At 40.5% G+C, this 27344-nt stretch overlaps 1 protein-coding gene across 6 annotated transcripts in view; it reads right to left on the reverse strand.

The window, feature by feature from the left end:
- Positions 1 to 1478: 1478 nt before the first annotated feature.
- Positions 1479 to 27344, reverse strand: part of tns1a (tensin 1a) — a 126967-nt gene continuing 101101 nt past the window's right edge. For 3 of the 6 annotated variants that reach the window (XM_024798865.2, XM_024798861.2, XM_024798867.2), the window contains 18 exons: positions 18645 to 20285; positions 17522 to 17602; positions 17010 to 17173; positions 15613 to 15697; positions 11382 to 11456; positions 10931 to 10957; positions 10596 to 10677; positions 8400 to 8956; positions 8225 to 8311; positions 8010 to 8138; positions 7824 to 7919; positions 7631 to 7708; positions 7344 to 7415; positions 6288 to 6362; positions 5802 to 5970; positions 5454 to 5522; positions 5241 to 5270; positions 1479 to 4599 (listed from right to left, as the gene is read on the reverse strand). In XM_024798865.2, coding sequence (XP_024654633.2) covers positions 4470 to 4599; positions 5241 to 5270; positions 5454 to 5522; positions 5802 to 5970; positions 6288 to 6362; positions 7344 to 7415; positions 7631 to 7708; positions 7824 to 7919; positions 8010 to 8138; positions 8225 to 8311; positions 8400 to 8956; positions 10596 to 10677; positions 10931 to 10957; positions 11382 to 11456; positions 15613 to 15697; positions 17010 to 17173; positions 17522 to 17602; positions 18645 to 20285 — 3647 coding nt within the window. In that variant the 3' untranslated portion in view covers positions 1479 to 4469. The remainder of the gene's footprint in view (positions 4600 to 5240; positions 5271 to 5453; positions 5523 to 5801; positions 5971 to 6287; positions 6363 to 7343; positions 7416 to 7630; positions 7709 to 7823; positions 7920 to 8009; positions 8139 to 8224; positions 8312 to 8399; positions 8957 to 10595; positions 10678 to 10930; positions 10958 to 11381; positions 11457 to 15612; positions 15698 to 17009; positions 17174 to 17521; positions 17603 to 18644; positions 20286 to 27344) is intronic. The other 3 variants (XM_024798863.2, XM_024798862.2, XM_024798866.2) reach the window with 3 other exon arrangements.

Raw genomic sequence — 27344 nt, forward strand, 5'->3', positions numbered from 1 at the left:
AGCAATAGTGGTGAAGCAGGAAAAGACTTGGGAGGAAGCTCTGGAGTACTGCAGGAAGCACCACGAGGACCTGGCCAGTGTGGCATCTGAGACCGAGATGCTGCTCATCCAGAAAGAGCTGAGCAAACATAACACAAAAGAAGTCGTCTGGATTGGCTTGCGCTTCTTATCTGAGGACTGGCTGTGGGTAGACAGGGAGATGATGGATTACGAGGCCTGGAGTCAAGGGGGAAAGCCACTGTGCCCGAGTACTAAGACGAAGTGTGGTGCCTTACAGGTGACACGAGGGACTAAGGGTGTTTGGGAGGCTCATAATTGTGAGGAGAAACTACAATTTATTTGCTACTGAGCTACTTTATTTCATAAAATACATTTAAATCACAAATTATTTGCTGTGTTTAATACATTTTGGTTATTTTTCTCATCTCTGTCTTTGCATTTTCCCTAATTGATGTGTAATCGTCTCATTTCTATTGTGTGACAAAGTCAGCATTTCATTATTTTACAAGCACTATCTATTATGATTTTTGTTTCATTGAGAAAAGCATGAAAAACAAAAATAAAAAAAACATAAAAATAATATGAAATATTTTCCAGATTTTGTTCATAATATTCACCTTTTCTGTACTTTCTTAAACACATTTAAATATTAAAAGACAAAAATAATAAATATTCAGACTCCGGTATGTCACACCAGTAGTTCAGTAGCACTAAACTTTCTATAATTAATTTCAATAAGATTAGATCAGGGTCTGAGGATTCAGGGGACCACTGATTAAATGTTTGGGCATTCTAGTCTGGCATCTTCCTTCATCACCTGATCCACCACACCACCAGCCTCTCTTGACCCAAGTGTCCATGACGTGGCCTCAGGTCTCATAATACAATTACAAAATCAATCACACACCCATATGTCGGCTTGCTTCACTAGGACCGTGGATTCCCCGGTTGGGGAGCTTTTCAGCACCTCACCAGAGACTCCAAAAAAGGTGCATAATCTGTGATGGCACTCAGTTCGTAAGGTGCAGGAAAAACATTATCTCGCCCACTATGGACAAACTCTATGTGCAGCTGGGGGGCTAAAAATAAACTCACTCCTGTGAACCCCCTCACCTGACAGTCCTGTGTCCCTAAATCCAGTTTAAACAGGTACAGATTGAATTGCCTTTGACTACCGCCAAATTCAGAAAGTACCAGACCGCTATGGTGAGTGGTGCGTCCATAGAACAGACCCGTACGGTTTGTTAAGGCCGAGCCAAGCCCTGTGCATTTAAGATACATTCCCACTAAGCAATATCAAATGAGGCTCCAAGCTTGGCCTTCATGAATGTCAAATCAGCCCAGATGATCCCTCCAGGTAATTTTTCCATGCCAGGGTCTCTCTAATCAAACTGGTTCTGGGTGAGGGTCAGACTAAGAAGTCAGTGTCTGAACCCATGTATTAAAAAAGCGCAGTAAAAAAAAAACACCCACATGCCTTTAACGTAATGTATCTGTATTGCTTTAATGTTTTTATTTCATTTTTTTCCTCAGGAACAGGTAAGCCATGACAGCATAATGTAAATGATAAGCGTAGACAAAATCTGAGACCCTTTTGCACATCCATAGTAGAACATTCATACAACATACAAGTCTCATCTGTACAAGGGGTCACAGAATCTTTTTTTTTTTAATTTCAATGAAACAACAAGGTAACTCTTGACTCAAAGCCAACAGGTACAATATAGTTTAGATTTTTTTAAATTGTATTTCAACATTTAGTTCTTTAGTTTTTCTTTTCAAATGACATTGATTTAAGTGCACTGTACCTCTTTGCTTTCAATAAAGCGCCACCGTACATTCCTAAAATCATTAACGCTGTAAAAACTGCAAAGCTGTGACAATGAAACATGGAAATTTGTAAGGAAATGAAAGAATAAATAAGAATAAATAAATCAATGACTCTCAAAGGGTGGTGGGGGGGGGGGGGGGGGGGGGGGGGACACCTTTGGAGGTCTGACAAGGCTGCAAGTGCAGAGCTTTAGCATCACGATGAGACATGTCTGACTTTATCTACCTCCAGCACTGACGTCTATTTGAAATTTAATGTTTTGGTAATTGAACAGAACTTCATTGTTCTTCTTTGAGATGGGCACAGTGGGACTTTTCAATCTTAAGCAAATACATTTTGGAGACAACAAACGCCTGCCCACCCCCAAAATACTTTTGTCATTGCAAGACATCTCAATGTCTTGCTGTCTTGCAATTATTTAATATCGAACATCCCATAATAACCTGGCTGCTCAAGTTGAGCTAGACTGAAAAATGAATGAAACACAAAACAAATGGAAACTGAGAAGCAGCATGCAGCAAGTTAGCATAGACGTATGAATCTTTGGCAAAATTATAACTGTAACTGTAACGGATGCATAAAAGCTGTTTTCATATTGCATTCGAGGTTGGCCTCCTCCTTTTTTTTCTCACACATTTAAATGTAACAGCTTCGATATGTTTGCCTTCCAAATGTAAGGAAGCACACTCAGATATTTCTGTCTACACATTTCAGACCTGTCTCCTTTGCGCCCCACCTCGTTTGGGAAGAAGAAGAAAAAAAACAGGCAGAAAAAAAGAGTAATACATGACAAGGTGAAAACAAACATATACATGTACAAAGTAATGTACACCATATATTCAAACGCATTTCAAAATCGCCAGACTTTGAAATCATTAGCCAAAATAAGTATATATCTTTTTTTTCTCACCCTATTAGGTAATCTTCTTTATCTAGACTGTACAATATATGTATATATGAGTAATCATGAGGGACCAAAGCAACAAAAATAAATACTTTTTTTCGCTATGTCACCTTTCAAAGTAGTATCTATGTACATTTATATCAATATCAATTTTTTTCCCCTTAGCTTATTGTGAATGGTTGAGCGTGTGTTCAACAAGCAGGCATTGCGCACAGTGTGGAAACTTCTCATGTGTTTTTTTTTTCTTTGTTTTTAACACTAAATGGTATCCAGATGTAAATTTTGACAACACCGTGGAACATAAAACTGTCCTTGATACAGCGAAAGGTAACCCTGGCCCAAATGGACTGAAAACTAAATGAAAACAAAGGTAAAAACATAGCATCTCACCATCATGTGACTACTTCAACAGTGGGTTGTTCTACTTCCTTTTTTTGTTTGTTTCGTAGGACTCTGAGAAGAGTACAAAAAAAGTTTCTATTTCATGCAGTCTTTGACAAGTCATACGGCGTCAGAGTACTCGTCTAAAGGTTTTTAGTTTTAAGCACATGGCATAGAATGATTTCAGTGATGTTGGATGTCACTATGGGGGGGGGGGGGGGGGGGGGGTGCATTTTGGGACAACAACATGCATAAAGAACAGTGCATAGGTCCAGGTCATTGGGCCAGTCCCTGGTGATTTCCAGTGTGTTTCAGTGGCAGCGTCTATCAAGCAGTTGGTGATGACGAAGTCTGTGTGACTCTGGGAGGAAAGAGTCTTGGCCTGAATCAGCGGCTCCACCTTCTAGATAAAACAATCCCTCTGTCTGGCATGCAATTGCGAGCTTGCCGATATCAGGTGGATAATCCAAGAAGCAAGGTTTTTTTGTGTTTTTAGAGAGAGAAATCAGGCTCGGACTGGATGCTGAGGTGATGCAAAAGTGGCTGCACTGACACAAAGTTCGGTGACCTTAGCGTGGCATTGTTTTATTGTCCTTTTTTTCCCTCCCCTTTTCTTTTTTTTGTTAAGTCTGGTCTGTTATGTGCAGTTTAGATCAGTCGTTTCACTGCAGAGCCCTTTCCAACACATAACAGACCTGGAAATGGCCACTCTAAGGATTTCACAATGACTTTTGTGGAAGGTAGAAGAGTCAAGCTTAAAGATCAAGCTAACATGCATAATGTCTTCAGACAGTTTTGCTAAAAGCCATCAAGGCCAACATTTTTTTTTTACTCCTGAAGATGAGTTCAAGAAAACAGATTTTTTTTTCAATGTTTCATCTTTTAAAAGGAGGAAATAATAATGGCTTAACAGCTACATCATTCTCGCACTTGTATTGCAGCTACCTTTGGTAAATCAATCGACAAGAACAACAGAAAACCCTGAAACATCCACTTCCTTTTATGTTCCCTGACTAGACTTTGCATTTTTCTTTTAGTCTTTAGCTAAGTTCTCCAAGCACAGGTTACCCTGTCGATAAATCTTCTCCCTCCAATGGCTTCCATGTTTGTCACATGCATAGCTCCGCATCACACATCCTCTAGCTCCAGTTTCGATCCACACCAAAGCCTTCAAACAGAGACTACTTCAATTAGATCAAAACAAACCAGCAAGGCAGAGAGGAAAAAACAGAGAAGGAAAACAAAAACCCAACATAAAACAGAAGGAAAGGACTCCATCCAGCCCTGGCAAAGAGGACACCAACAATGAGGGAAGATTGCAAAACGGCCACTGCCATTTGAACGTTAAGGGTTTCATCGCTGCATCATTTTAGAGACGAAGCCGACGATGGCGGAGGCGGGCTGATCTGGGTCCAGCTCAGCAAACAGGTGGCTGACATTGTCTGTTGTGCTTCCTTGTTTCCTTGCCACAAATCCAAAAAGCCTGAAAGCAAGAAAAACATATATTATACTTAAACAAAGGCAAATGACTCTGTTATCACAAGTCATTAGTCAGCAAGCAGTTTGACAGTCTACTTGTTACAAAAGTACTGTGCCAAAGTTAAAAACAAACAAACATGAATGCCTTTCATAACAAAAATATTCCAGTGTGCTTCAGTGACAGTGTCTATCAACAGGTCCAAATATAATTAAGGTGACCTTGAACAACTTCAAATTCATGCTGGGGCAAGCATCAAAAAATCATTTTGCTTTTGTAACTTTGGCAGTTGATATCCTCAGTTGCTAAATGCTTGCTAGGTGTGTTAAAAGAAGAGCCGAGGCTTTTCTGAGACATTTTGATTGCATTAAACCAATGATGTCATCTATTTTTCACTAAACAATCAAATTTCTCAGTTTCACCCTTGGATATGTTGAGTTTGTGTTAAAAGTTTCTGTTAAATTTAAAGTTTGATGTGTCTCAACCTTTTTGCCAGATAAGGTTAAATACTGTAGCTATTGGACATCTGGAAAAGGAAACCAAACAATATTTTTTTAAGTGGTTAGTGAAATGAATTCAGTTGTTTATGACGTTCAGTACACAGATAACTCTTTATACACATTTATCTTTAAAGCATGCAAACTTACCTCACTGAGCCGCCTCCTTCTTTGCCCCATCTAAACAAAAAACAAAAAATCAAATACAAAATACAATAAAAAATATAATTTTGAATTAAGTAATTACACTAATCATATATATATATATATATATATATATATACATATATATATATATATATATATATATATATATATATATATATATATATATATATTCAGTACATTAAAGGAAAGTCTTACTTTCTGTCCTGGGGATCAATGTCACAGTAGGTTACCGTGTTTATTGGATAATGTCTTCTAAAGAAAAGCCTGCAGTAAAAATGAATGAATGAATGAATATAAAATAACATTACATTAAAAGACCATGCTTGGATGTGAAACATTGCACAGGGTATCTCTTGGTGTTTGCTGAAAAATGCTGTCATGTGATTACTGGTTTACTGGCTACCACTAGAGGGTGCAAAATTACTTTTGCAGTAAACATTTCTTTTTGTTAGGGACTATCATACTAATATATATAACAGATATAACAGACCCTTATTAAGACCATTGTTAATATTAGAGTTACTCCTGAACGTGCTTACTCACTTTCTCTGACTGTCGGTGAGTGTGATGCCCTGTGTGGACACTTTAAAGTGGACGGTGGTGGCAGCGGGCAGAGGGTTGGTTGACAGCGTCTGACTAATTGCCTTGGCAATTGCCTGAGGCCCAGTGAGCGATTCCATGTCCACAGAGTTGATGTAGAGAACATTGCACGCTAGAGGTAAACAATGGAAAAACACTGCTACATAAGAGAAGATCCTACAAAAAAAACAAAAAACAGTGTGCATGCAGTTTGTCTTAAAGTGATGGAAGCTGTAGTGAGGATAATTAAAAATGCATACAGTGAATAATGTTATGACACAAGTTATCATGCAACGCATATTTTTACATAACATGCATGAATTTCAAGTTTTTTCCGAGTTTTATTTAGTTGTAAAATTTGTTAACAGTGACTGAAACCCTCTGGGAAAGAGCACACTCATATTCAGTAAAATTCCATGATGAAGCAGAGCAGTGCAAACCAGTATTTACCATGGGCTTCCTCAGGAACCTTCTGGACTGTAAAGTAAGGATGACAAGGTTGTGTAAGCAAGTGATCTGATGTTTCTAAAAAAAAAAAAAAAAAAGTTTTTTTCTTTTTCTTGAAATGCACAAATTGTCCATTCAGGGACCAGAACAGGCCTGATTCCATTAGTCTGTGCCACAACTGGTGACTGGCCAAACAGTTTCACATATATCTGATTATAAGCTGGTCTTTGTCATGCATGCGCAACATATCTGCAAAAGAACAGCACACGCTGACATCCAAATGCTGGATGTTAAACTCCTCATTGTGAGTAAAGTGACAAATTTTAAAGTAAACCACATGGGAACCGGCACTAAAACATTTGCAGCAAATCTAATCCCACATAAAATCACCATCATCCAGTTGAATATGGATATTTTAGGGAAGCAAACAAAAGCAAAGTGGCTAAAACTAAAGCTATCCAGAGTCCGGCGCAAGCCATATGCTAGCAGCCTCAGTATGAACCTCAGTATGCCCGCGGAATAAAAGCAGTTACGAAAAAAAATTTATGACAGAAGTGAAAAGGAAAAGGTGTTGATTTCATGTTGGCTGTTGAATTTATAAACATATAACTGTTTTGTTGTATGAATCTCTTGCAACTGGTTTTATTTGGCAAGCTGAAATATGTCAGGTAAAACTAGATATACAGGAAGTCATTTTAATTATCTGTATCTCTTTCCAGTAGGTTATTTTCAGTTACTTCTGTGAGACAATACCCGGTAACTTACTGTAGTTTTGGGGGAAAATTTTGTAAGTTTAAAAATTTCTATTATTGCTATATAATTTAGAATATTGCATTGAAGAAAATGTGATTTTGTTGTCATTTTTAGTTTTAAGAAAGAAACCAGAATTAAAAAAAATGGTATTGGCACATCACACTTAAAAAAAAGAACTAAAAAATTGGAAATTGGAACAGGCCAAGAAAATTGCAATTGGTGCATCTCTACTTTTCACAAAGAGTTAGTTTTTGTAGAATCATAATTTATCCCTTTTTTCTTCTAGTAGACTTCAGTGACACTTACCCGCTCCCTGCTTAAGAAGTTCAACAACTGGATCAGTTGGTGTGGTGAGTTCTAGTGCCTCTTCATTTGGGTCTGGAGAGACCGAATAGAGTAGATGTTATATTTTTGCATCTGAATACAATTACTTGCAGCAAATAAATTGTAAAGTGTAAAATAAAATTGACATTTTTATCAAAAACATGGAAGTACCTATCAATAATTTGGTTTGTACTAAAAGTCTGAGTGGATTCCCGTTCCATAAAATGTTAAAGAAACTAAGAAAGTAGAGTTAAAAAAACAAGAGTTACCTTTGGTGGGGATCATCAGTTTGCATGGCAAAGCCAGTGGGGTCATTGAGTGTTGGTACACCAAAGCAGAAAGACAGCCTACAAACAGAAAGCAATGGTCTCTCTGTCAGACTGGATCAGTCTGATATTAAATTAAATTTCAACCTGTGATTTTGATGTTGCAAACAGAAAAAAAACACCAGCAGAAACTCACCAAAATAGGGTTCATTGGGACAGCCCTTCAGGCGGACACCTTTGGGGTTTGTCTCAATCAGGAAGTGCCGCACTAGCTCGTTAGTCATGTCACCAACTAAAAGAAAGACATACTCAGCTGATCCAGCTGTTGGAGAAGGCAGATGTTTCACAAGCAAGCCAAGAGCAGAGTGCGGGAAGCCTTTACCTTTTTTGTTCTGCTGGACAGTTGGTGGTGGGCAGGCCACCTTCATAGCCAGACCATAGGCCCCTCTGAAAGAGTGGCTGTCCCTTATGACGAAAGCCCCAGGCTCCCTGTCCTTCAGCAAACTGATGGCTACAAGAAGAAGATGAGGAGAATAAAAAGAAAAGCAATGATGAGAGGATGAGCAGCTGAAATTGGTTGAAGTTCCTGACTCTCACCTTGCTCTCTGGAGATGTCTGGCTTGTACCAGTACTTGGAGGTGTCCTGGACAAACTTGACATTCATCTTGATGTCAGGATAACCGTCTGTTTGAATGAAATTAGGTGAAGAAAATCAGTGATATTTAGCCCATGAGGTTCATGAAAGGTATAAAAAAAAAAAGTTCCCTTTTACCGTATATAGACTTGGAGACGTCTGGGAGAGTGTGTGTCCCAGACAGGTTAGGCGTGCTGCTAACACTGATCGGTATTGGCATCAGGTTCTTGTTCTCCATTCTGTCTGCATCTCCACTGGACATGTGTCGCTTTTCTGGCAGCTGTGGGGAGACTGGGAAAGCAGGCGTGGCAGGCTGATGGATGCCCCCCTGGCGAGAGGCAGCGCCCAGCTCATCAGGCGTACTGTGTCCACTCGTTGCCGTGCGGCGCCCCATCAGAGGGCTAGGTGGCACACCGGCAGCTGCTGTTTTAGGGTTTCGGCCAATCAGAGGACTTGAAGGAACACCAGATGGAGGTGGGTGCCTGCCCAGCAAGGGGCTGGCTTGACCCAGGCGTCTCTGCAGTGCAGGGCTCGGAGGAGTATTGGTGGCCACTGTGCGGTGGAGGGTGTTAGGGCTGCCGGGGACTGTGTGGACGCCCATAATGTTGACCTGAGATCCGTCTGGGGAAGCAGATCTGTGGGGGTGAATAGAGGCGGGGCTGTGTGGGACGGCATCTGAAGAACTAGTTCTTCTTCTACAATCATAAAAGTGAGAAAAGGTATGTTATTGTATTTTTGTACCTGATCCTTACACCGAACATTAAATGTGATAAGGATGCTCAAGCTGACTTGATGTTGACATTTCAGCACTTATTCCAGTTCGTAAAATACATCTTGTGGATGATATCGGCAGCTCATATCTAAGTAACCTCAATGAAAATTACCCCACTGTATAATGTTATTATTATTATTTTAAAAGCATTATTAGGTCTTTTGGTTGGTTCGTCGCCCTCTGAAAGGATCCTAAACATGAACATATTGTATCAGTTTCGGGGGTGCGGTTTGGGTTTTTGTTAAATAGTGGCATTGAATATGCATTCATTTTTGTCTGTATCTGTGTGGATAGTTATTTATTATAATCTGATTGCCATTTTGAATTGAATCTGCAATTTTGACTCTATTTAGCTGTTTATGTGGATTAAATATAGATAGAAAACAGAGTGACTCCATCTGTGCTCAGTCTTTGATACTAAATTAATAAGGCTATTGAACTTTTGTTCAACTGCTCGCCAATGCAATGATGATGCTAATCTGTAAGTTCAACGAGAAAGATCTGTAATCACTTATATGCTTGCTTTCCTGGATGTTTGGCTGCTAATCTATTCTCAGCATCACTTTCACTTCTCTACAGCATCATACTGAATGATGACACCATTGCTTTAGTCCAGTGATTCCCAAAGTGTGAGCTGGAGCCCCCTAGTGAGCTGTGATGGTACTGCAGGTGGGTGCAGTAATAACAAAAATTCAGTTTGAGGTACTGGTTTTATTTCTATCACTGCTGGGATAATGCTGCGATACATCATATACAGGCCACATGAAATGTGACTGGTGATTGTTCTCTAATGAAAGACATTATACACAGGAAGTGATGTGGAATTTCTCAGTGTAAATCCTTACAAGCAAAGTCTTGAATATTTAGGCTCTGTCATGTCTTAAATACTTTTCGTTATGTTATTATGCTAACACAGCACTCAGACTGCTGGTTTACTTGTGGTTTTTAGAAGTAGATGCTAGGACTCTCCATGATGCACTAAGCACTTCTTTTTCACTCACCTCTCTTCAAACACAGTGTGTTTATATGCATCTACAGCATGTTATTAAATGTTTTCTTCTCTTTTCTATCTTTTCTGTTTTGTCCTCATGTCTCTATGCTCTCATTTCTTTCCTCTGTGTCCTCACACACTCTATAACTTGTCTGGCCCCTCCCTGAGCGTGGTTCTGTCAAAGCTCTCTTCCTTTTAAAAGGGAGTTCTTCCTCCCCACTGTCGCCAAGTGCTTGCTCAGTTAACCTGAATATCTAATTTGGGTCTCCAAGCTATCTATATGCATGAAATGAAGTACTTTCACAGCAGTATGTCCCCATATGTGTCAATGTATTAGAACCGGAAACTTTTATTTTAATTTAAAATTTGGGCTTTTCACGCTCCAGTTGCGAAATCACTTTATTTTAACCTCAATCACAAGGGTTCTTCAGAAACTTTCAGCATCATACTCCGTAAATGACATCCTGGATATGAGTATAAAAAAAAGAAAAGTAACATTTGCTTAATATGTATAAAAAACATGTACTGGCTAAAAATTTTATCCAAGAAAAATAAGTGACAGAAGACTCACCCATCAGTGCTGTGGATGGGACTGCTGGAGGAGAGAGGAGCATTCAAAGGTTGTACCCTGGAGTCGCCAAAACCTCGATTATCTGCGTGTTAAAACAGACACACACATACATGTGTATGGTCAGATCGGTTTTTGGTGCATCACGCAACAGTTGGATGCCCTGAACGTAACAAGACAAATCAGTTAACAGGCATCAGAAGCTTGGAAAAGGCGAAACTGACAGAAACAGGAAATTAATCTAACATCAATCATCATAAAACAAAGACAAATTCATGTATAGTCGAGCACAGAAATATCAAATATGGGTTTGGTGGTGCCACAAAAAGTAAGCTTACCTTGTTCTCCAGTATTAGAATGAAAGTCTGACCACAAGAAGAAAAAAGAAGCAGACACCAACAGAAGAAGAGAGGGTGTGTGGAAAAGGAGGAGAGAAGAGAGATGCACTTGAGCTCAGAGCAAGAACTGTTAGCGTCGAAGCATTTGCAGGAACAATTCTACACACTAGAGGGCAGCAAAGTATTAAAGCAACCTTCTACTCAGTCAGCTACAGTATGACATAGTGCAGGGATTCTGTGCACTGTACACTTCTGTATAATTATCACTGGATGGCTAAAGTGCTTTTAGTCAAATCTAATTATGATTTGGGAGATTCAAATTCTTTGGATGCAAATACTGAAAACCTGAATGTTGTACCATGAACTGAATATCATTTTGTATACATCATCTGTAGTATATATACTGTCAGTTCTAAATGAAGACAAATATATTTAATGCTGGTAAACTGACCTGCTGCACCCTGCTGATGAGGCTTCAATCCCAGCGGTGACACAGGAGTCTTGCTCAAATCTGGAGGAGAGCGAGCTACGAGAAAGAAAGAGATTCAAAAGATTCTTAAAAATTTTGTATTTGCAAAACTTTCTCATTAGTGATGACATATGAGAATACGTAATAATGTACCCTGACTAATACAAGGAATGAAAGCACAGAGGTTTTCCCTTTTGCAAAAGTATGATGCAACATGGAAATTCATCAGATGGTGGATTTACATGTACGAATATGTAACACTTGAAGGCTCATAGGTGTCAAACTCTGGCCTGCGGGCCAATTACATGGTAATTGCATGGTAAAGGGTAAAGGTGGGCAAATATGAATGTTTGTGCAAAAGAACACCTTCTTATTAGAACACTTGTGAGTTCAGGACTAATGACAGGAGAGAGGACTCTGGGGTTCCCAAATATCAGTATCACACAGACTGTCTGAACACGGAGGTCAGTGCTATAACTGAATTGAGTACATATATTTTGGGGGCAGTGGTTGGTGAGATGACTTGTAAGTTTGATTGTTTTGACTATAAAAACACACCTGGTTTGATGGAGGCAGTGAAAAGGACAGATCTCTTTTTCAGTGTTGTTGATAGGATTATAATTTAATGTTAATAGCTTAAATATATCCTATGTTATCCCAAACCTGGAGAGTTTTTCAAAGATTATAAAATACACCTAAGTCCACATTACTTTATATTTAATTGCACCAACATGGCCAAAGAATAAAATGACAAAAAGCAAAAGGATGGAAAGATAGAAAGATAAAAAGCAGAAGTAATAAAGATTGTTTCTTTCAGCCCTCACTGAGTTTCTTCTCTTGACCTCTACATTTGCATTTGAAAGAAATCACTAACAACATGGAAAATCCTTCTTTTGATTCGTTTGTCGGCTGTGAAGTCACGCAACCCCTATTAGTTGCTCTTTCCCAATAACCTCAGGCTTCATGTCTGTGTCTTTCTTTGATATATTTGAAGTGCATTGATGACAGAAATTTAAAGAAATCAAATAGCTGTTGAATTTAATTAAAAATATGGAGACCAAAATTACATTCCTAGAAGACCACCCATATGGAAAGGATATATATACATCTTATAAAGTTTGTATCTGTCTTGTATGAAACTTGTATGAAAAGCATACAAGGGTGAAAACACATATAAGGTCCCTTGAAAAATTATATAATGAAACTTGTATGTTTTGGATACTTACTAAAAAAATATATGAAAGTAATGAGAAAGTGGCCACTTTCATGAGTAAATCATATGTTTTTACTATTTCTTTTCCGTATGGGCAATGTTGGACGAGGAGTGCACAGAACAGACATAATAATGAGTGTTTAAGAAAGACTTTTATAGTCTGTTTCTTTCCTTGAAACTTTGTTCTCTCTTCTCCCTCGACAATACTGATGGGTTGAGCGAATGACAGAGCCTGCCTATGCAAATCATTTCTGTCAAACATCTCATAGCTTTGACACTTTGGGTATTCACAGCTCGCAACACTCTTTGAAACAAAACAATGATGGATCAGGTCTTCGTCTGGACCCTGCTCCTCCTGAGCTTTTCTGGAACTTCTAGCAACTACAGTGGGGCAAAAAAGTATTTAGTCAGCCACCGATTGTGCAAGTTCCCCCACCTAAAATGATGACAGAGGTCAGTAATTTGCACCAGAGGTACACTTCAACTGTGAGAGACAGAATGTGAAAAAAAAAATCCATGAATCCACATGGTAGGATTTGTAAAGAATTTATTCGTAAATCAGGGTGGAAAATAAGTATTTGGTCAATAACAAAAATACAACTCCATACTTTGTAACATAACCTTTGTTGGCAATAACAGAGGTCAAACGTTTACTATAGGTCTTTACCAGGTTTGCACACACAGTAGCTGGTATTTTGGCCCATTCCTCCATGCAGATCTTCTCGAGAGCAGTGATGTTTTGGGGCTGTCGCCGAGCAACACGGACTTTCAACTCCCGCCACAGATTTTCTATGGGGTTGAGGTCTGGAGACTGGCTAGGCCACTCCAGGACTTTCAAATGCTTCTTACGCAGCCACTCCTTTGTTGCCCGGGCGGTGTGTTTTGGATCATTGTCATGTTGGAAGACCCAGCCTCGTTTCATCTTCAAAGTTCTCACTGATGGAAGGAGGTTTTGGCTCAAAATCTCACGATACATGGCCCCATTCATTCTGTCCTTAACACGGATCAGTCGTCCTGTCCCCTTGGCAGAAAAACAGCCCCATAGCATGATGTTTCCACCCCCATGCTTCACAGTAGGTATGGTGTTCTTGGGATGCAACTCAGTATTCTTCTTCCTCCAAACACGACGAGTTGAGTTTATACCAAAAAGTTCTACTTTGGTTTCATCTGACCACATGACATTCTCCCAATCCTCTGCTGTATCATCCATGTGCTCTCTGGCAAACTTCAGACGGGCCTGGACATGCACTGGCTTCAGCAGCGGAACACGTCTGGCACTGCGGGATTTGATTCCCTGCCGTTGTAGTGTGTTACTGATGGTGACCTTTGTTACTTTGGTCCCAGCTCTCTGCAGGTCATTCACCAGGTCCCCCCGTGTGGTTCTGGGATCTTTGGTCACCGTTCTCATGATCATTTTGACCCCACGGGATGAGATCTTGCGTGGAGCCCCAGATCGAGGGAGATTATCAGTGGTCTTGTATGTCTTCCATTTTCTGATGATTGCTCCCACAGTTGATTTTTTTCACACCAAGCTGCTTGCCTATTGTAGATTCACTCTTCCCAGTCTGGTGCAGGTCTACAATACTTTTCCTGGTGTCCTTCGAAAGCTCTTTGGTCTTGGCCATGGCGGAGTTTGGAGTCTGACTGTTTGAGGCTGTGGACAGGTGTCTTTTATACAGATGATGAGTTCAAACAGGTGCCATTCATACAGGTAACGAGTGGGGGACAGAAAAGCTTCTTACAGGAGACGTTACAGGTCTGTGAGAGCCAGAGATTTTCCTTGTTTGAGGTGACCAAATACTTATTTTCCACCCTAATTTACGAATAAATTCTTTACAAATCCTACCATGTGGATTCATGGATTTTTTTTTCACATTCTGTCTCTCACAGTTGAAGTGTACCTCTGGTGCAAATTACTGACCTCTGTCATCATTTTAAGTGGGGGAACTTGCACAATCGGTGGCTGACTAAATACTTTTTTGCCCCACTGTATGTTTACATTGAGGAGAAAATGCCTTGGGATAAAGCTTTAAGTTACTGTCAGCAGAAATACACAGACTTGGCCCCGGTCAGTAATGAACGGGATAACCTCAAGCTTCAGGAGCTCTCTCACAATCTCAATGACTACATCTGGTTAGGACTGCTGAGGAATCTCTCAGACAAAAACAAGTGGCTGTGGTCAGGAGGTGGACAGGTGACTGAGCTTTGCTGGAAACAGGATCAACCTGAAAACCGACCCAATGAAGACTATGGACTTTTTGATAACAAAAAATGGCGTGATGCACATGCAGACCATATCAACCCTGTCTTCTGCTACAGCACAGTAGTGGTGGAAGAGGAAAAGACTTGGGAGGAAGCTCTGGAGTACTGCAGGGAGCACCATGATGACCTGGCCAGTGTGGCATCAGAAACTGAGATGCTGCTGATCCAGAAAGAGCTGAATAAATATCACACCACTAAACATGTCTGGATTGGTTTGCGCTTCTTATCTAAGGACTGGATCTGGGTGGATGGGCAGGAGATGGACTACGAAGCCTGGGATGAAGGGGGAAAACCATTGTGTCCGCAGGCTAAGATGAAGTGTGCAGCCTTACAGAAGACAGGAGGGCATCTGAGTAGTTGGAGGGCTCATGACTGTGAGAAGAGACTCAGTTTTATTTGCTACTGAGCTGTTTCCATTGCAAAATCATTTAAAGCCTTTATTTACTGTAGTTTGGTTGTTTATCTTTTTTTTCTTCTATTTTATTTGGAGTTTGTTCTTTGCTGTGTATTTGTTTCATTTATATATAATGAAAACAAAATTACTTAATTTAAACTTCAGCCTCTGTTCACAATTCAGTGTTTTCCAGCAGCCTTTCTTGTGCATTTTTTAATAAAGAAATAAATGTAATTTAGATTCAGACCAACAATTTCTATCTAATGTCTTAGACAGAGTGAGCCTATGTGTGTTGTGGCTATGACTAGGGGATGGAGAATATGGAATATGGAATAAATTCTCACCTCCACCACCTCCAAAGGTGGAACTGTTGGCAAACCTGTCTGTTTCATTGTCCTGAAACGTCTCTCGGTAGCTGTGCATTGGACCCTGAAAGAGATGATCAAGGCACACAGATATGGAGTTATGTCAGGAAGTATAAAAGAAAAGTATAATTAGTCTACAGAAAAATCAACGCAGCTTGACTTGATTAGAGTCAAGACACAATATCATGACAGAGTAATTAATAAGCTAAAAATAATTTAAAAAAAAGAGAAAAATCAAACTAGAATGGATCAACCAAAAAGACATGAAAGCTAAACCCTGCCTCTCTTTAATGGTTTTTGCCCAGAACTTTAGATTGACTAGCAGACATGCCTGAGGGGTTGTACAAGTTCCTACACCGTGAGCATATGGGACACATAAAACAGAGCAAGACCACGAAGATATTTAAAAACAAGTAAAAGAAATTAAAATATGGAAAGTGCAGGAACATCAGTGTACTGTGTTATTCCTCCTCTGCAGCGTTCGCAGTCAGCTGTGGGTACTTTACAAAAGTTTTGCGTCATCACATCAGTCAGCTCTGCTTGATATAAAAGCATGCGTAAGTTTCTCTGTCTCACTCAGAGCAAGCAGAGTTTGAAGTTCAAGCACATTTTTCCGCAGATAAGAGAAACAGAACAGAAAGTTAAAATCCAAATCAGCAGTCACTGCTAGTTTGTTGCTTGGTTGGGGTAGGTCTGAAGTCAGAACTTTTATGAACAATAAACAGTCGAGAGCTCGATGTTTTACTGTAGCTCACCTCATGCTGAAGGGGAAATTGTTTAGGACTCTCTTCCATAATACCAGGATAGGCCCAAAGCTGGGCATGAAGTATGACTGTTTGCTTCCTCCTGCACCACCCCAATTAAAAACATGTCGCTATATGTCGCTATAGCCCCTTCGTGCATAAAATGAAACTACTTCAGTGCAAATATGAACTTATCGGCTAATAATAGCTACTTGCGGAACTATCAGAAGCAACATTTCTAATGGCACAATAGAATTTAAAAAGCAAATAGGAGAGAGAGCAGAGACATCTGTCAACTATGTAACATGTGTTGACATTGGATAGGTTGTCCACCAGAGGGCACTCTGCAACTTCCCTTTGGGCAGTGCACAGCCTGCTGACCAGTGCAGAGTCAGGCAGAGGGTAAATGAATAACTACACATAACAAATATCAAGTAAAGGGTTTATTTTCCTTGTCTAAAAGAATATGCATTTACATATTAGAGTTTCAGATTTTTAAATCAGCTGATGCTGGTATTGGTCTTGAAAATCCTACAACAGTCAGCCTCTAGGATTTATCATGATTTTCAGTGGGGACAAAATTAGTGACAAAATCATGTGCTCGTGGCTTAACCATAAAATCAAGTGCTGTACCTCTCTGGGTCTTCCTCCTGGGTTGAGAGCAAGATTGTTGGAAAAGTCTGGTGAATCCACTGCTGACGTACTATCATGGCCGCTCTGGTACTGTCCCTCACTCGTGGTCCGACGCCTGCCCGTCTCCTGTGTCACTTCTGGGGTCATCCCTCTGGAACGAACTCCTGTATCCCCCAAAATATTTGAGTATGAGGAATCATCAAATCATTATGCCCTTTTTTAACATCTTTTTATGTTGCTTGTGTAGTCCCGGGATATTTGTTCAAAGATGTATCAGCTAAAGAGAAAGCATCCTATCAATATAAAAGGGCAGCATCATTCCCTCTTTAAGAGAGGCAGAGCCAGTGAGAAAGATTCTCAATGTTTAAAAACGTGGCTGCAAGTAATAAGAAAGCAGTGGGAAAGGACAAATAATTGGGAAAATGATGAGGAAGCAGAGAAAGTTTCTAGAAATGCAAGACAAATAAAATGAAACAAAGACAGAATTTAAAGGTGGGGTAAAGTGGACAAACCAGAGAAGGAATAGGAGCGATGGCGGTCAGATTGTTGTGGTGTCATGCTTTCACTGATGCCCCGAATACGAGCGTTGTACTCTGTTTCCGGGGAGGGATGTCAAGTGGTGGAAGGGAGGCAGCAGGTGAAGGTAGAGGAGGAGGAGGAGAGTGAGTGCAGAGGAAGAAGCAGTGGAGGGTAGGGTTTCCATACAGTGAAGAGATGGGTTGAATGGAAAAGGAAAAGAAAAGTCAGAGCAGAAATGGATAAATAAAAGTATTCTCCAAATGAGATGACACGCAAGCCCCTAGCTAAAAAAGGAACTTACATTTTTGTTCCACTGGGAGGCACTTTAGAGCTTCCAAATCATTTCAAAGAAAATCGTGCATGCCGACATTGCATGGAAGCTGGGATCTCTGAATGCCTGGCTATTCTTACTCTCACCTCATTTCCACTCTCAGCAGCTCTGCACAGCTCTCTGAGTCAGAGAAGCTAACTTTATGAGTAAGGCTTATTCCTCTAATACAACACCCTGTAATGGATCGGTTATAGAAACTGCACCGCTGGCATTCTACTTGGTTCTTAAGATTACAGAGACTTCAAGATAATGCGTAAATTGTGTTAGCCATTTTGGATATATAAGTTTTGTTGAATATCATTTTCAGAATATCAAAAGTGTTTTAGGCTATATCATATGCTACAAATCTGCTTTACATCTTTATGCTTATTTATTTGCTCATTAGTTTCAGGCAAATCATCCATAATGTTCCCTGAACCTCCAAAACAGAGCATCGCTAATGACTGTATTAACCTGCTCTTTGAGTCCCCTTTAGGGGCTACAACATGCCACCATCAGTCCAACAACCCACAAATACTGACATATGTGTGTTTGTGCAATCTTTTCCTTGAAAACAAGAATAGCAAAAAACGATTTCACATATTCTTTTTTAAACCTTAAAAAACTTGGAAACTTTGAAGCTAATCCATAATAGACGTAATAGATAATCAACTGTAAATGAATTAATTTATGCACAAAAAAACAAAGAACAGCATAATATCCTGCAACAGTTACAAGTCCAGTACCACTCACTCTGTCCCTTCCTTATTCATACACTAACTCCAGACAATATCTTGAAGCCTTACCTGCAATACGGTGTGCTACCAGGCCTTCCAAGTTTAGCGTCTCCTCCTCTGCATCTTGTTCTCTGGGCAACGATGAAGAAGATGTGTCCTTGGGCTGTGGAGTTACAGTGGGAAGGGGTGAAGATGAGGCACTATAGCCTGGATACGGAGACGAGCCCTGCAGTTCTGGGGAGTGTGATGTGCCACTGCTTGGGTGGGAGTTCATGGGCTTCACTGGGGTCTGCTGATTGAAATTAGAATCAGTGGTGTAATGAAGGGGTGCATGGCGAGTATGGAGGTAGGGCTCAGGAGTGTGTGTTGGGGTGATATTTTGGTGTTGGTAGCCAGCATTGGGCCTCTGGGGAGAATGCACTGGAGACTCCATAACTGGGCTCTGGCTGACTCTCCCAGATGAGCGATGGGGCTGATGAATGCCGTCGCCAATTGATCCAGAGCTGTTGTAGCCATGGATAGCAGAGTCTGCTTGGTATGATGGCCTGGCCAGGGTCTGGGAGAATGGCACCTGGGATGAATTGAGGCTGTTCTCACCAGGGGGCGCACTGTGGGACTTAGACATGTGAGAGTTGATTGGGTCTAGGTCAAGCATCAGCATATTTAGTGCCTCGATTGACTGCTCAATGTCACGCTGTGAAGCTGAGGTGGGAAAGTGGGGCAAGCTATGAGTTGACTGAAGAGGAGGACCAAATGGATCGTCTGGTAGGCTATGCTGATGCCAGGCACTGAGACCTCGTTGTACAGCATCCCGGCTACTGGTGCTCCTCTCAGGGGCCCTGGGCATAAGTTTTGGGGTGGTCTCAGGGCTGCTGGCAGGTGGGTTCCCAAAGGACTGTGAACGATACATCCCTCCTCCATTTTGATAATTGTTGTAACCCCCCTGTGGCGATGGTGAGTCCACGGATCTCTCTTGCATCGCTGTAGGAGTTCGTACTCCATGCACCGGCATCTCGCTTCTATCAAGGTATGGCTCGTCGTTCTGGCCACTGACAGGAGTCTGTGATTGGTAGTACAAGTCAGCTGGTGTTGCTTGGCCCTCAAGGGATGAGATGGTGCCCAAACTGTCCACACTGTTTCCCTCTTGACTATTAGGCAGCTCGTCGTCGAGAATATCTGTCTCACGCTCCTCTGTTGAAGGAGCGCCCACTAACCTGGTGTGGCTCCCGTTGACATGCACCTGTGCAGGAACTAAGTGTCGTACTCCTCCTCCTGGACAGGTAGATGTAGGCAGGTAGGCTTGCCGCTTAGTTGGTGCCTCAAGGCCACTCAGAAGTTGGTCGAGCTCTCTTTTTTCTTGCGGACTGAGTGGTGGGTGAGTTGCTGTTGGATTGTTGTGGCTCACAGCACTCTGCACAGACTGGCTTTGCTCATCTGTGCGATCAGTCTTGATCGATGCGGTAGAATTGCCTGAGTCACTGCTCACAGACAGGGTATGGTCGACAGCAGGGAGGGAAGTGTGGCCTGCCACAGGAAGGGTGTGGTCAGTAGTTTGCAGGGGATGGTTGGTGTGCTGCAATGGGTTCTCGTTAGTCAAGGGGTTTTCACGGACTGGGAGGCCATTGACTGTGACAACTCCCTCCAGGGAGTCTTTTTTCCGGATTTGGGCATAAAGACTTCCATCAAGTGGGCCCTGGGTATGAACAACATCTGAAAGAGAGAAAGAGTACACAATATAGTAAACAACATACTAAAATTATGAAACAGCTCTCAACTCTAAAGTTCATGAAATGGAATTAACACAATTAAAAAAATACTTTCATATAAATAATTTTGTGTTTAGGAAAAAACTGTTTACGTTAAGGTTAATGGGCCCCAATCATCAAGTCATTTTTTTGTATGGGACTGGATCCCTGACACCACAAACATAGTGACCCCCCTCTGCACTCAACTCGTTTGATTCTCAGCTGCAGCATGCTGCCCAGCCACCAGCAACACAACCCCTGCAGCTCTATTAATAGCCAATTTTCAGATCTTAAAGCCCCTGTCACGTTGCGTCAGTGCAGGCCCACATGGTCTGACGTTAACATGGGTGGGTTCTGCACAACACACCGAAACAACTGGTCTGTGTCAGCCAAAGGGAAAAGGAGTCATGCCAGTTTGAAACCCCAGAGTTGGACTATGAGAGGAGCTGTCGTCTTTAGGTTGATTTCTTGCTGCTGAATCATGCTTGCAAAACAAAACCAGAGTAATTGCGTACATATTGTGCAATGCTATGAATAAAAGTAGCCACCTAACGCTTTACAAGAATGTGCAAACCATGTATGGGTGGACATATTATTATCATTTATTTTGTGGTGTTTATCACTTATAGCAAATCAGACAAGGTAATATTTCATCTGAACCAAACAAGTAAACTAAATTCCTTTGGTCTGGCTATGGTTGGTCTGGTTGGGTGTTAAAACAGTTTCAACTATTCAGCTCAAACTTTACACTGTTAGCTAAAATGCATCATAATTTCTTCGTAATAAACAAACTTTAATTAACTGATAGCTAGAGCTTTACCAATACCTATATTTTGTGATTTAAAAATCAGGTGATATTTTTTCCTATCAGATATACAAAACAGATACAGATTTCCATAACACACACCAAGCAATATAATACAACAATACAGTTTAAAAATAAACCTGCTTTATTGTGTATTACTTGTCTATGCTCGGCCTGACTCTGCTCAGATCAGCTGGTTGTTGTGCTTGTAGTCTTCCAAAAATGTGTTGCCAACAGGGAAGTTGCATCCATAGGTACATCGATACTTACTGAGCGTAACACTCCGCTAAGACGATTGAATTATTAAATTGAGATTTTTAGCTAGCTATTGTTATATTCGGCTGACAATTTCGACTGTTTAGCCATACCATTTGCAAACACAAGTTTACTTTCACATTAACCGAACTAATCTTTTCAAGCACCCCCTGGCTACTACAGAGATATCACTTGGAGGTTTTCTTCCCGTTCACCTCTTACATGAACACCAAAGATAGGTCTTATGCCATATGCTCCAATATTTTATCCATATAATAAATACACAGTCTAATTGTATTTTAAACTGTATTTTAAAAAGTTAAGATAAGCTATTTAAAAATGTAGTTTTACACCAGCAACAAATCATTCTGTGGTACTACCAACATATTTACAAGAAGGAAAGTCATGCGACAGCAGTGGCTTTCAGTATCTAGTGTGCATATGCAGAGTGATACACAACATATACAGAAGCATGGCTCATATGTAGGGTGTTCCAAATTGAGCGACCCCTGGGGACAGATGGTGAATCACTCAGACCTCAGCTATTTCCAAACCCATGTCAACAACAGCTCACGGCCACAGTAGCAACAAGAATGAGAGGACAGGGGACGAAGCCATAATCACAGTTTGTCCCTGTGGTTGCTTTTAGTGTTGGCACATTATGAAAGCATAATTCCAGATTTACAGTTACATTTTGTTTGGACTTGCGGAATTACTCCAAAGCCTTACGCATAAAGATTTAAGCCAAAATAATGAATCTTTTTGTTCTTGCCAGCAATATATACACTTTAAATATTCATGTTTCTTATATTAAGTTTCTTCAAGTTCTAAAACCCATATTTATATTTTAAATCAAACTCATGTAAACATCCTTACCTGTAGATCAAACTTCCAATTTTTTTTTTCTGTGATGATTAAGTAAAAAAAATCAGGAAAGATTAAATATTTCCTTTTCAAAACAGTGATTCCGTTTCAATCTACAATTCGGAAGTCCTTTCGGAGTCTCTCAGTGACTAAACCTTCTGCCTCTGAGCTTCTTCTCTCACTCCCCCTGTCCTCTCTGATTCATGTCACCCGACATGTGCTCTTCTGGAGCGAGGTGGGGCTGTACCACTGAAACACCCGCAAGGGGTGAGTTGGCACTCTGGGATGATCACTGAGCGTTCCCGGCAGCGGGGGAGGAACTCCACCAATGTCACCACCTCTACCTCCACCCATGTGCCTGGAAAAAAAAAACTACAACTCCTGCACCATCTGTCTGCCTGGTAATGCCATTAGGGGGATCCCTTTACTGTGCATCTCACTCACTCCCCCACATCCTAAACTTTAAATCCTTAATAAGTGGGAGGTTCTATTGTTTAAAAGAATCCCATAAACTCTATTAATTATATTAGAACCATAAGACTTTTCAGAGATCGGTTGTGCATATTTTCCACCAGCTGAGCTCTCGGGTCTTTTCCTCCTTCTGACCTTTAACAGACTAGAAAATGCCTTTGTTCTGGTTGATAAAACATGCTCTTTTAGACTTGACTAAGCCACGATGGCACTTTTCCAGCTGCAATTTAACCCCATAGTGATTGTAAATCATCGGAACAAACACTGACATTTGCCATGTTATGGCTCAGATAGGACAAACTAAAAACGCACAGAGCAGCAGCATCTGGGTAACAGTGTAGTATCAGCTTCCAGTGGATCAAAAATCTAACAGACCCACAAATACCTAATTTGGTCTCGCCAACTAACAGATGTTAAATGAGCCAGTGGGATAAAATTACAAAAGTGAAATCAGTCTCTGACTCACAGGGTGATTGTTTCTGTAGTGAATTTGATCTTTTTAAAGATGGTTTGGGGTATTTTTATTTTTGGTATTTTTTGTTTTTAACTTGTTTAGATGTCACATTGAAGAGAACAGAACCAAAGAATTTGAGACTTTCACTACGTTTTTACACTCGTCCCAGACTCACGCTGGTATGTGCAAACATTGGGAGACAAACATTAAGTGGTATGCATATCTGCTCCAGATGTAGCGTAAAGGAAGAGGGGTAGACTAGTGTTAAAAGAGCTTGACCTTCATCTGGAATACCAAGGGATGAGCATGCTGCAAATAACCAGCCTGCCAGAGTTCCCTTCAGCCAGGCAATGATCATTGTTTCTGTTTCAGAATATGCAAGTTCTGCTAAACCTGAGATGTTTTTGGGAATCTGTCATATAGAAAATTTACTGTTTTCACTACTGTCTTGCAAGAATGAAAGTTTTCAGACAATCTGACCTGCCATCTCCTGGCCAGTATGGGAAGACACAGGATCCAGAGCACTCCTCACTCATTTCTCCAAGATGCAAGCAACGTCTGACAGAATAATAGGATTTCATGCATTGGCTGAAAACGTGTCACATGTTTTAGGCAGTCAGCTATCAATTTCGGGATGTCAGAGCTTCTATCATCAGAAAAGTCCAGCAATTATGTGATATTATAAGACCGTTATAGTTACTATAACATTCATATAACATCATTACTGCCTGAGAGAAGGGCATTAATACAAGAATATATGGATTTTTTTATGTTTGCAAGATTTAGAAATATGAATAGCCAAACTTATCAGAAGCTACTTAAGTCTCAGCACTGGCCAAAGGACTAAAAATGACATGTCCTAGATTTGACTTTGCTTATGAAATACGGACATAGTAATACATTTAATGTCCAACTATGCCAACAGTCAAAAGATATATCATGTGCCAGCCTGGTGCCTATCGTAGAACTGTCAATGTTAGGGAGCAGAGCTCCAGTGTGGTATTTAATCCAGTGACCATTATTATGAATGACACAAACAAGCAGCTCTCCAGCTGCATAGAACAAATTGCTTTCTTATAGTGTCGATAAATAGCTGCAGTGGGCCTCAAATTAGATTGGTTGAGTCACCAAGCCTTGGCTAACACAAATAGCTTACAGCTTGCTTCTTACACCAGTTAACAAGTATAACATGCCATTCCTTCTGCTGCAAAAGGACAATGCCATGCCATCACTACTACTATTTTTAATATGTAGATGAAGCCAAATCAGCTCAAAGAAATATTTGAACATATTGAAGCAAGAAAAAAAAAGCTTTTGACTTTGTCAGAGTCTTTCAGTCTCTCTTACTCACACACTCTGACTCAAACCTGTGCCTGTGCATGCTTTGTATTCCCTCAAGTAACAGGTGCTGTCCTTTTTCACGAAAGTGCCAGAGGCATTACTCATGTTGTGTTGCACGTGGACACGCATACATCCACACGTAGCACCTGGCTCTGAGCTGTATTCTCTTAAGTGTTCACTTGAGTGTCTCATTGCTACATCACAGCCTTGGAAACAATTAAAAAGCCATTTAAACACCTGCGTCCAATAGCTTATTATAAATAGACAACGTGCTACACAAACTGTTATTGCCGTATCCATCCAGCTGGGATGGAGATTACACACATTGTTAGTACATTCAGGATTAGCAGACAGGTTGATTGAAGTGTCCCATTTGCCAACATACCTATATCTCAATTAAAACATAGTTAGCATATCATTTGATACTGTATACTGTCAACATGTCATATGTACAATACTTCTGTTCCAACATGTATTGTTTTTTTTCTTACAAAACAAAAATAATTTAGTTATCCAGCATGTTCTCTGTAGTCATGATTCATTTAAGTAGAGTTCAAACTTGATTTGTTGGCATAGTGATAGAATATTGGTCAATTTGTTCATATTGAATGTAATTTTTATACAGATGTTACAGTTTTCTATGTAAATTACTGACTATACAAAATGACACAGATTCCCAGCTGTGCCGTGGTGTTCAAGGGTTGCAACCTTAAGATAAGCTGAACACGCCTAAAGGGCAGACCGTGACCTTCTAAAATATAGGAGCCATTTTTTCAAAATAGACAGATTTAAATATAGAAGCACATTTAAAGTTTACGTGCAAGATTAAATGGACCCATATGGCGTGTCTCTCACCCACTTAGAGAAGAGGCGTGAAATTATAGCTTTCGTGGACACAGATAATGTTACCTCTTCAATGAAGGTCTTTTTGAAATTGGGAGTGTGTCTGCCTAACAGTTAGCTTTGTCAACTGTGAAAACATTTTCACTCTGTTTTGCAACAGGAAGCATTGTAACTGTAAATGTTTCTATTTTCTGTGTAATACAATAGTTTTAGAATTCTAAGGTGTACATTTTATTGGTAATTTAATGTATTAAATATAATTGACTTTATTTTAGCTGTAGAATAAGTTCAAAGACATACAGTGAAGTTTTTACATTACTCTATGCACACAGTGGTGTAATTACATCGCTGCTGATTCCACAGGAATTAAGAGCTTCTGTTTTTAAACAAAATGGACTTGATTAATTGATCATCAGTGTGAAGTGAGGAGTTTTGGCAGTTTGCTGGATGGGAGCATTCAGGTGTGTAAACACAATGCCGCAGTCGTTCCAGGAGTGGATGTTCCATCAAGGTCAGACAATGCTCAGAAAAACTGCAAAGAAACTCAAGAGCTACACCTCAGACTCTACAGGCTTCAGTTAGCATGCTGAATGTGAAAGTTCATGAGGGTAAAATTTGAAAAAGGCTGAACAAGTGTGTTTAGTATGGTTTCCAGGAAAAACACCTTATTTTAAAAATGACAGTTTGTTTTAGGTTACACAGGTGAACCTTTACAAACCCAATGACTTCTAGAACAATGTCCTTTGGACAGATTAGACAAAAGTGCAGACAAACCCAGCACATGTGCACAAAAGACCTCATCATCAACTCTCAAGAATGGTGGTGGAGGGGTGATGATTGTTTTACAGTCACAGGACCTGTGTAACTTGCATTAGACCATGAACTCCACTGTATAGCAAAGTGTTCTAGAGCAGCGGTCCCCAACCTTTTTCGCGCCACGGACCGGTTCATGCCCGACAATATTTTCACGGACCGGCCTTTATGGTGTTGCGGATAAATACAACAAAATAAAACTAGTACCGGTACCGTAAAAAAAGAAGATTTATTCATAACACACATGAAAAGACCCAGGAAAACCGAGTTAACGATAAAAACGATAACAAAATAACGCTCAAAACCGATAAAAACCCTGAAAAGCATACATTTCACACCTGAGCCGCAACTCTCGCGGCCCGGTACCAAACGACTCACGGACCAGTACCGCTCCGAGGCCCGGGGGTTGGGGACCGCTGGTCTAGAGTCAAATGTGAGGCCATTTGTCCCAATGGCGAAAGCTTGGCTGGGTCATGTAACAGGACAATGATCTCAAGCGCAGCAGCACACCTACCACAGAATGGCAGAATGAAGGTATCAAAATTGTCCAGTCAAAGCACAGACCTCAGTGTGATTAAAATAATGTGGCAGGATCTTATGAAACCTGTGCATGAACGATTGCCTGCAAATATCATTGAACTGACGCCAATGTAAATAAGAGTGAGCCAAAATTCCTCCAAAATAATGTGAAAGTCATGCACATAAAACAATCACTTCAAAGTGCAATAATTTTGCTAAAGGTGGTTCTATAAGCTCCTGAATCGCTATGCACATTTTTTACTTGACTATATTAAATGATCCAATAAGATCATGACTGGCAACAAAGCTTTGAACGTACAGAGGCAGGCCTGCACATGCACAAACATCTATATACATACATGCGGTGATGTCAGCAACTCATCCAATGTCTCACAGGAGGATGTGACATTCACCTTCACAGCTTTCATACCACTGTGACGACAGCAAGTCTGCATGCCACCAGAGGGTGACTGGGTTTGACTGACAAATGACTGACTTGCCCTAAAGAGCTGTGTTCATGTGTGTGAGCGTGAGATATATGTTAGAAGAGGGGGCTCAAAACAGGGTGATATTGCAAATAAACTCTTTATTGTGCATCAATTTCAGTTATGGAATCATTCATTTTAAGACATATACGTGTGTTTTTTTTATTGAAAATT

Source organism: Maylandia zebra, linkage group LG23 (genome assembly GCF_041146795.1).
Source record: "Maylandia zebra isolate NMK-2024a linkage group LG23, Mzebra_GT3a, whole genome shotgun sequence".
NCBI lineage: Eukaryota > Metazoa > Chordata > Actinopteri > Cichliformes > Cichlidae > Maylandia > Maylandia zebra.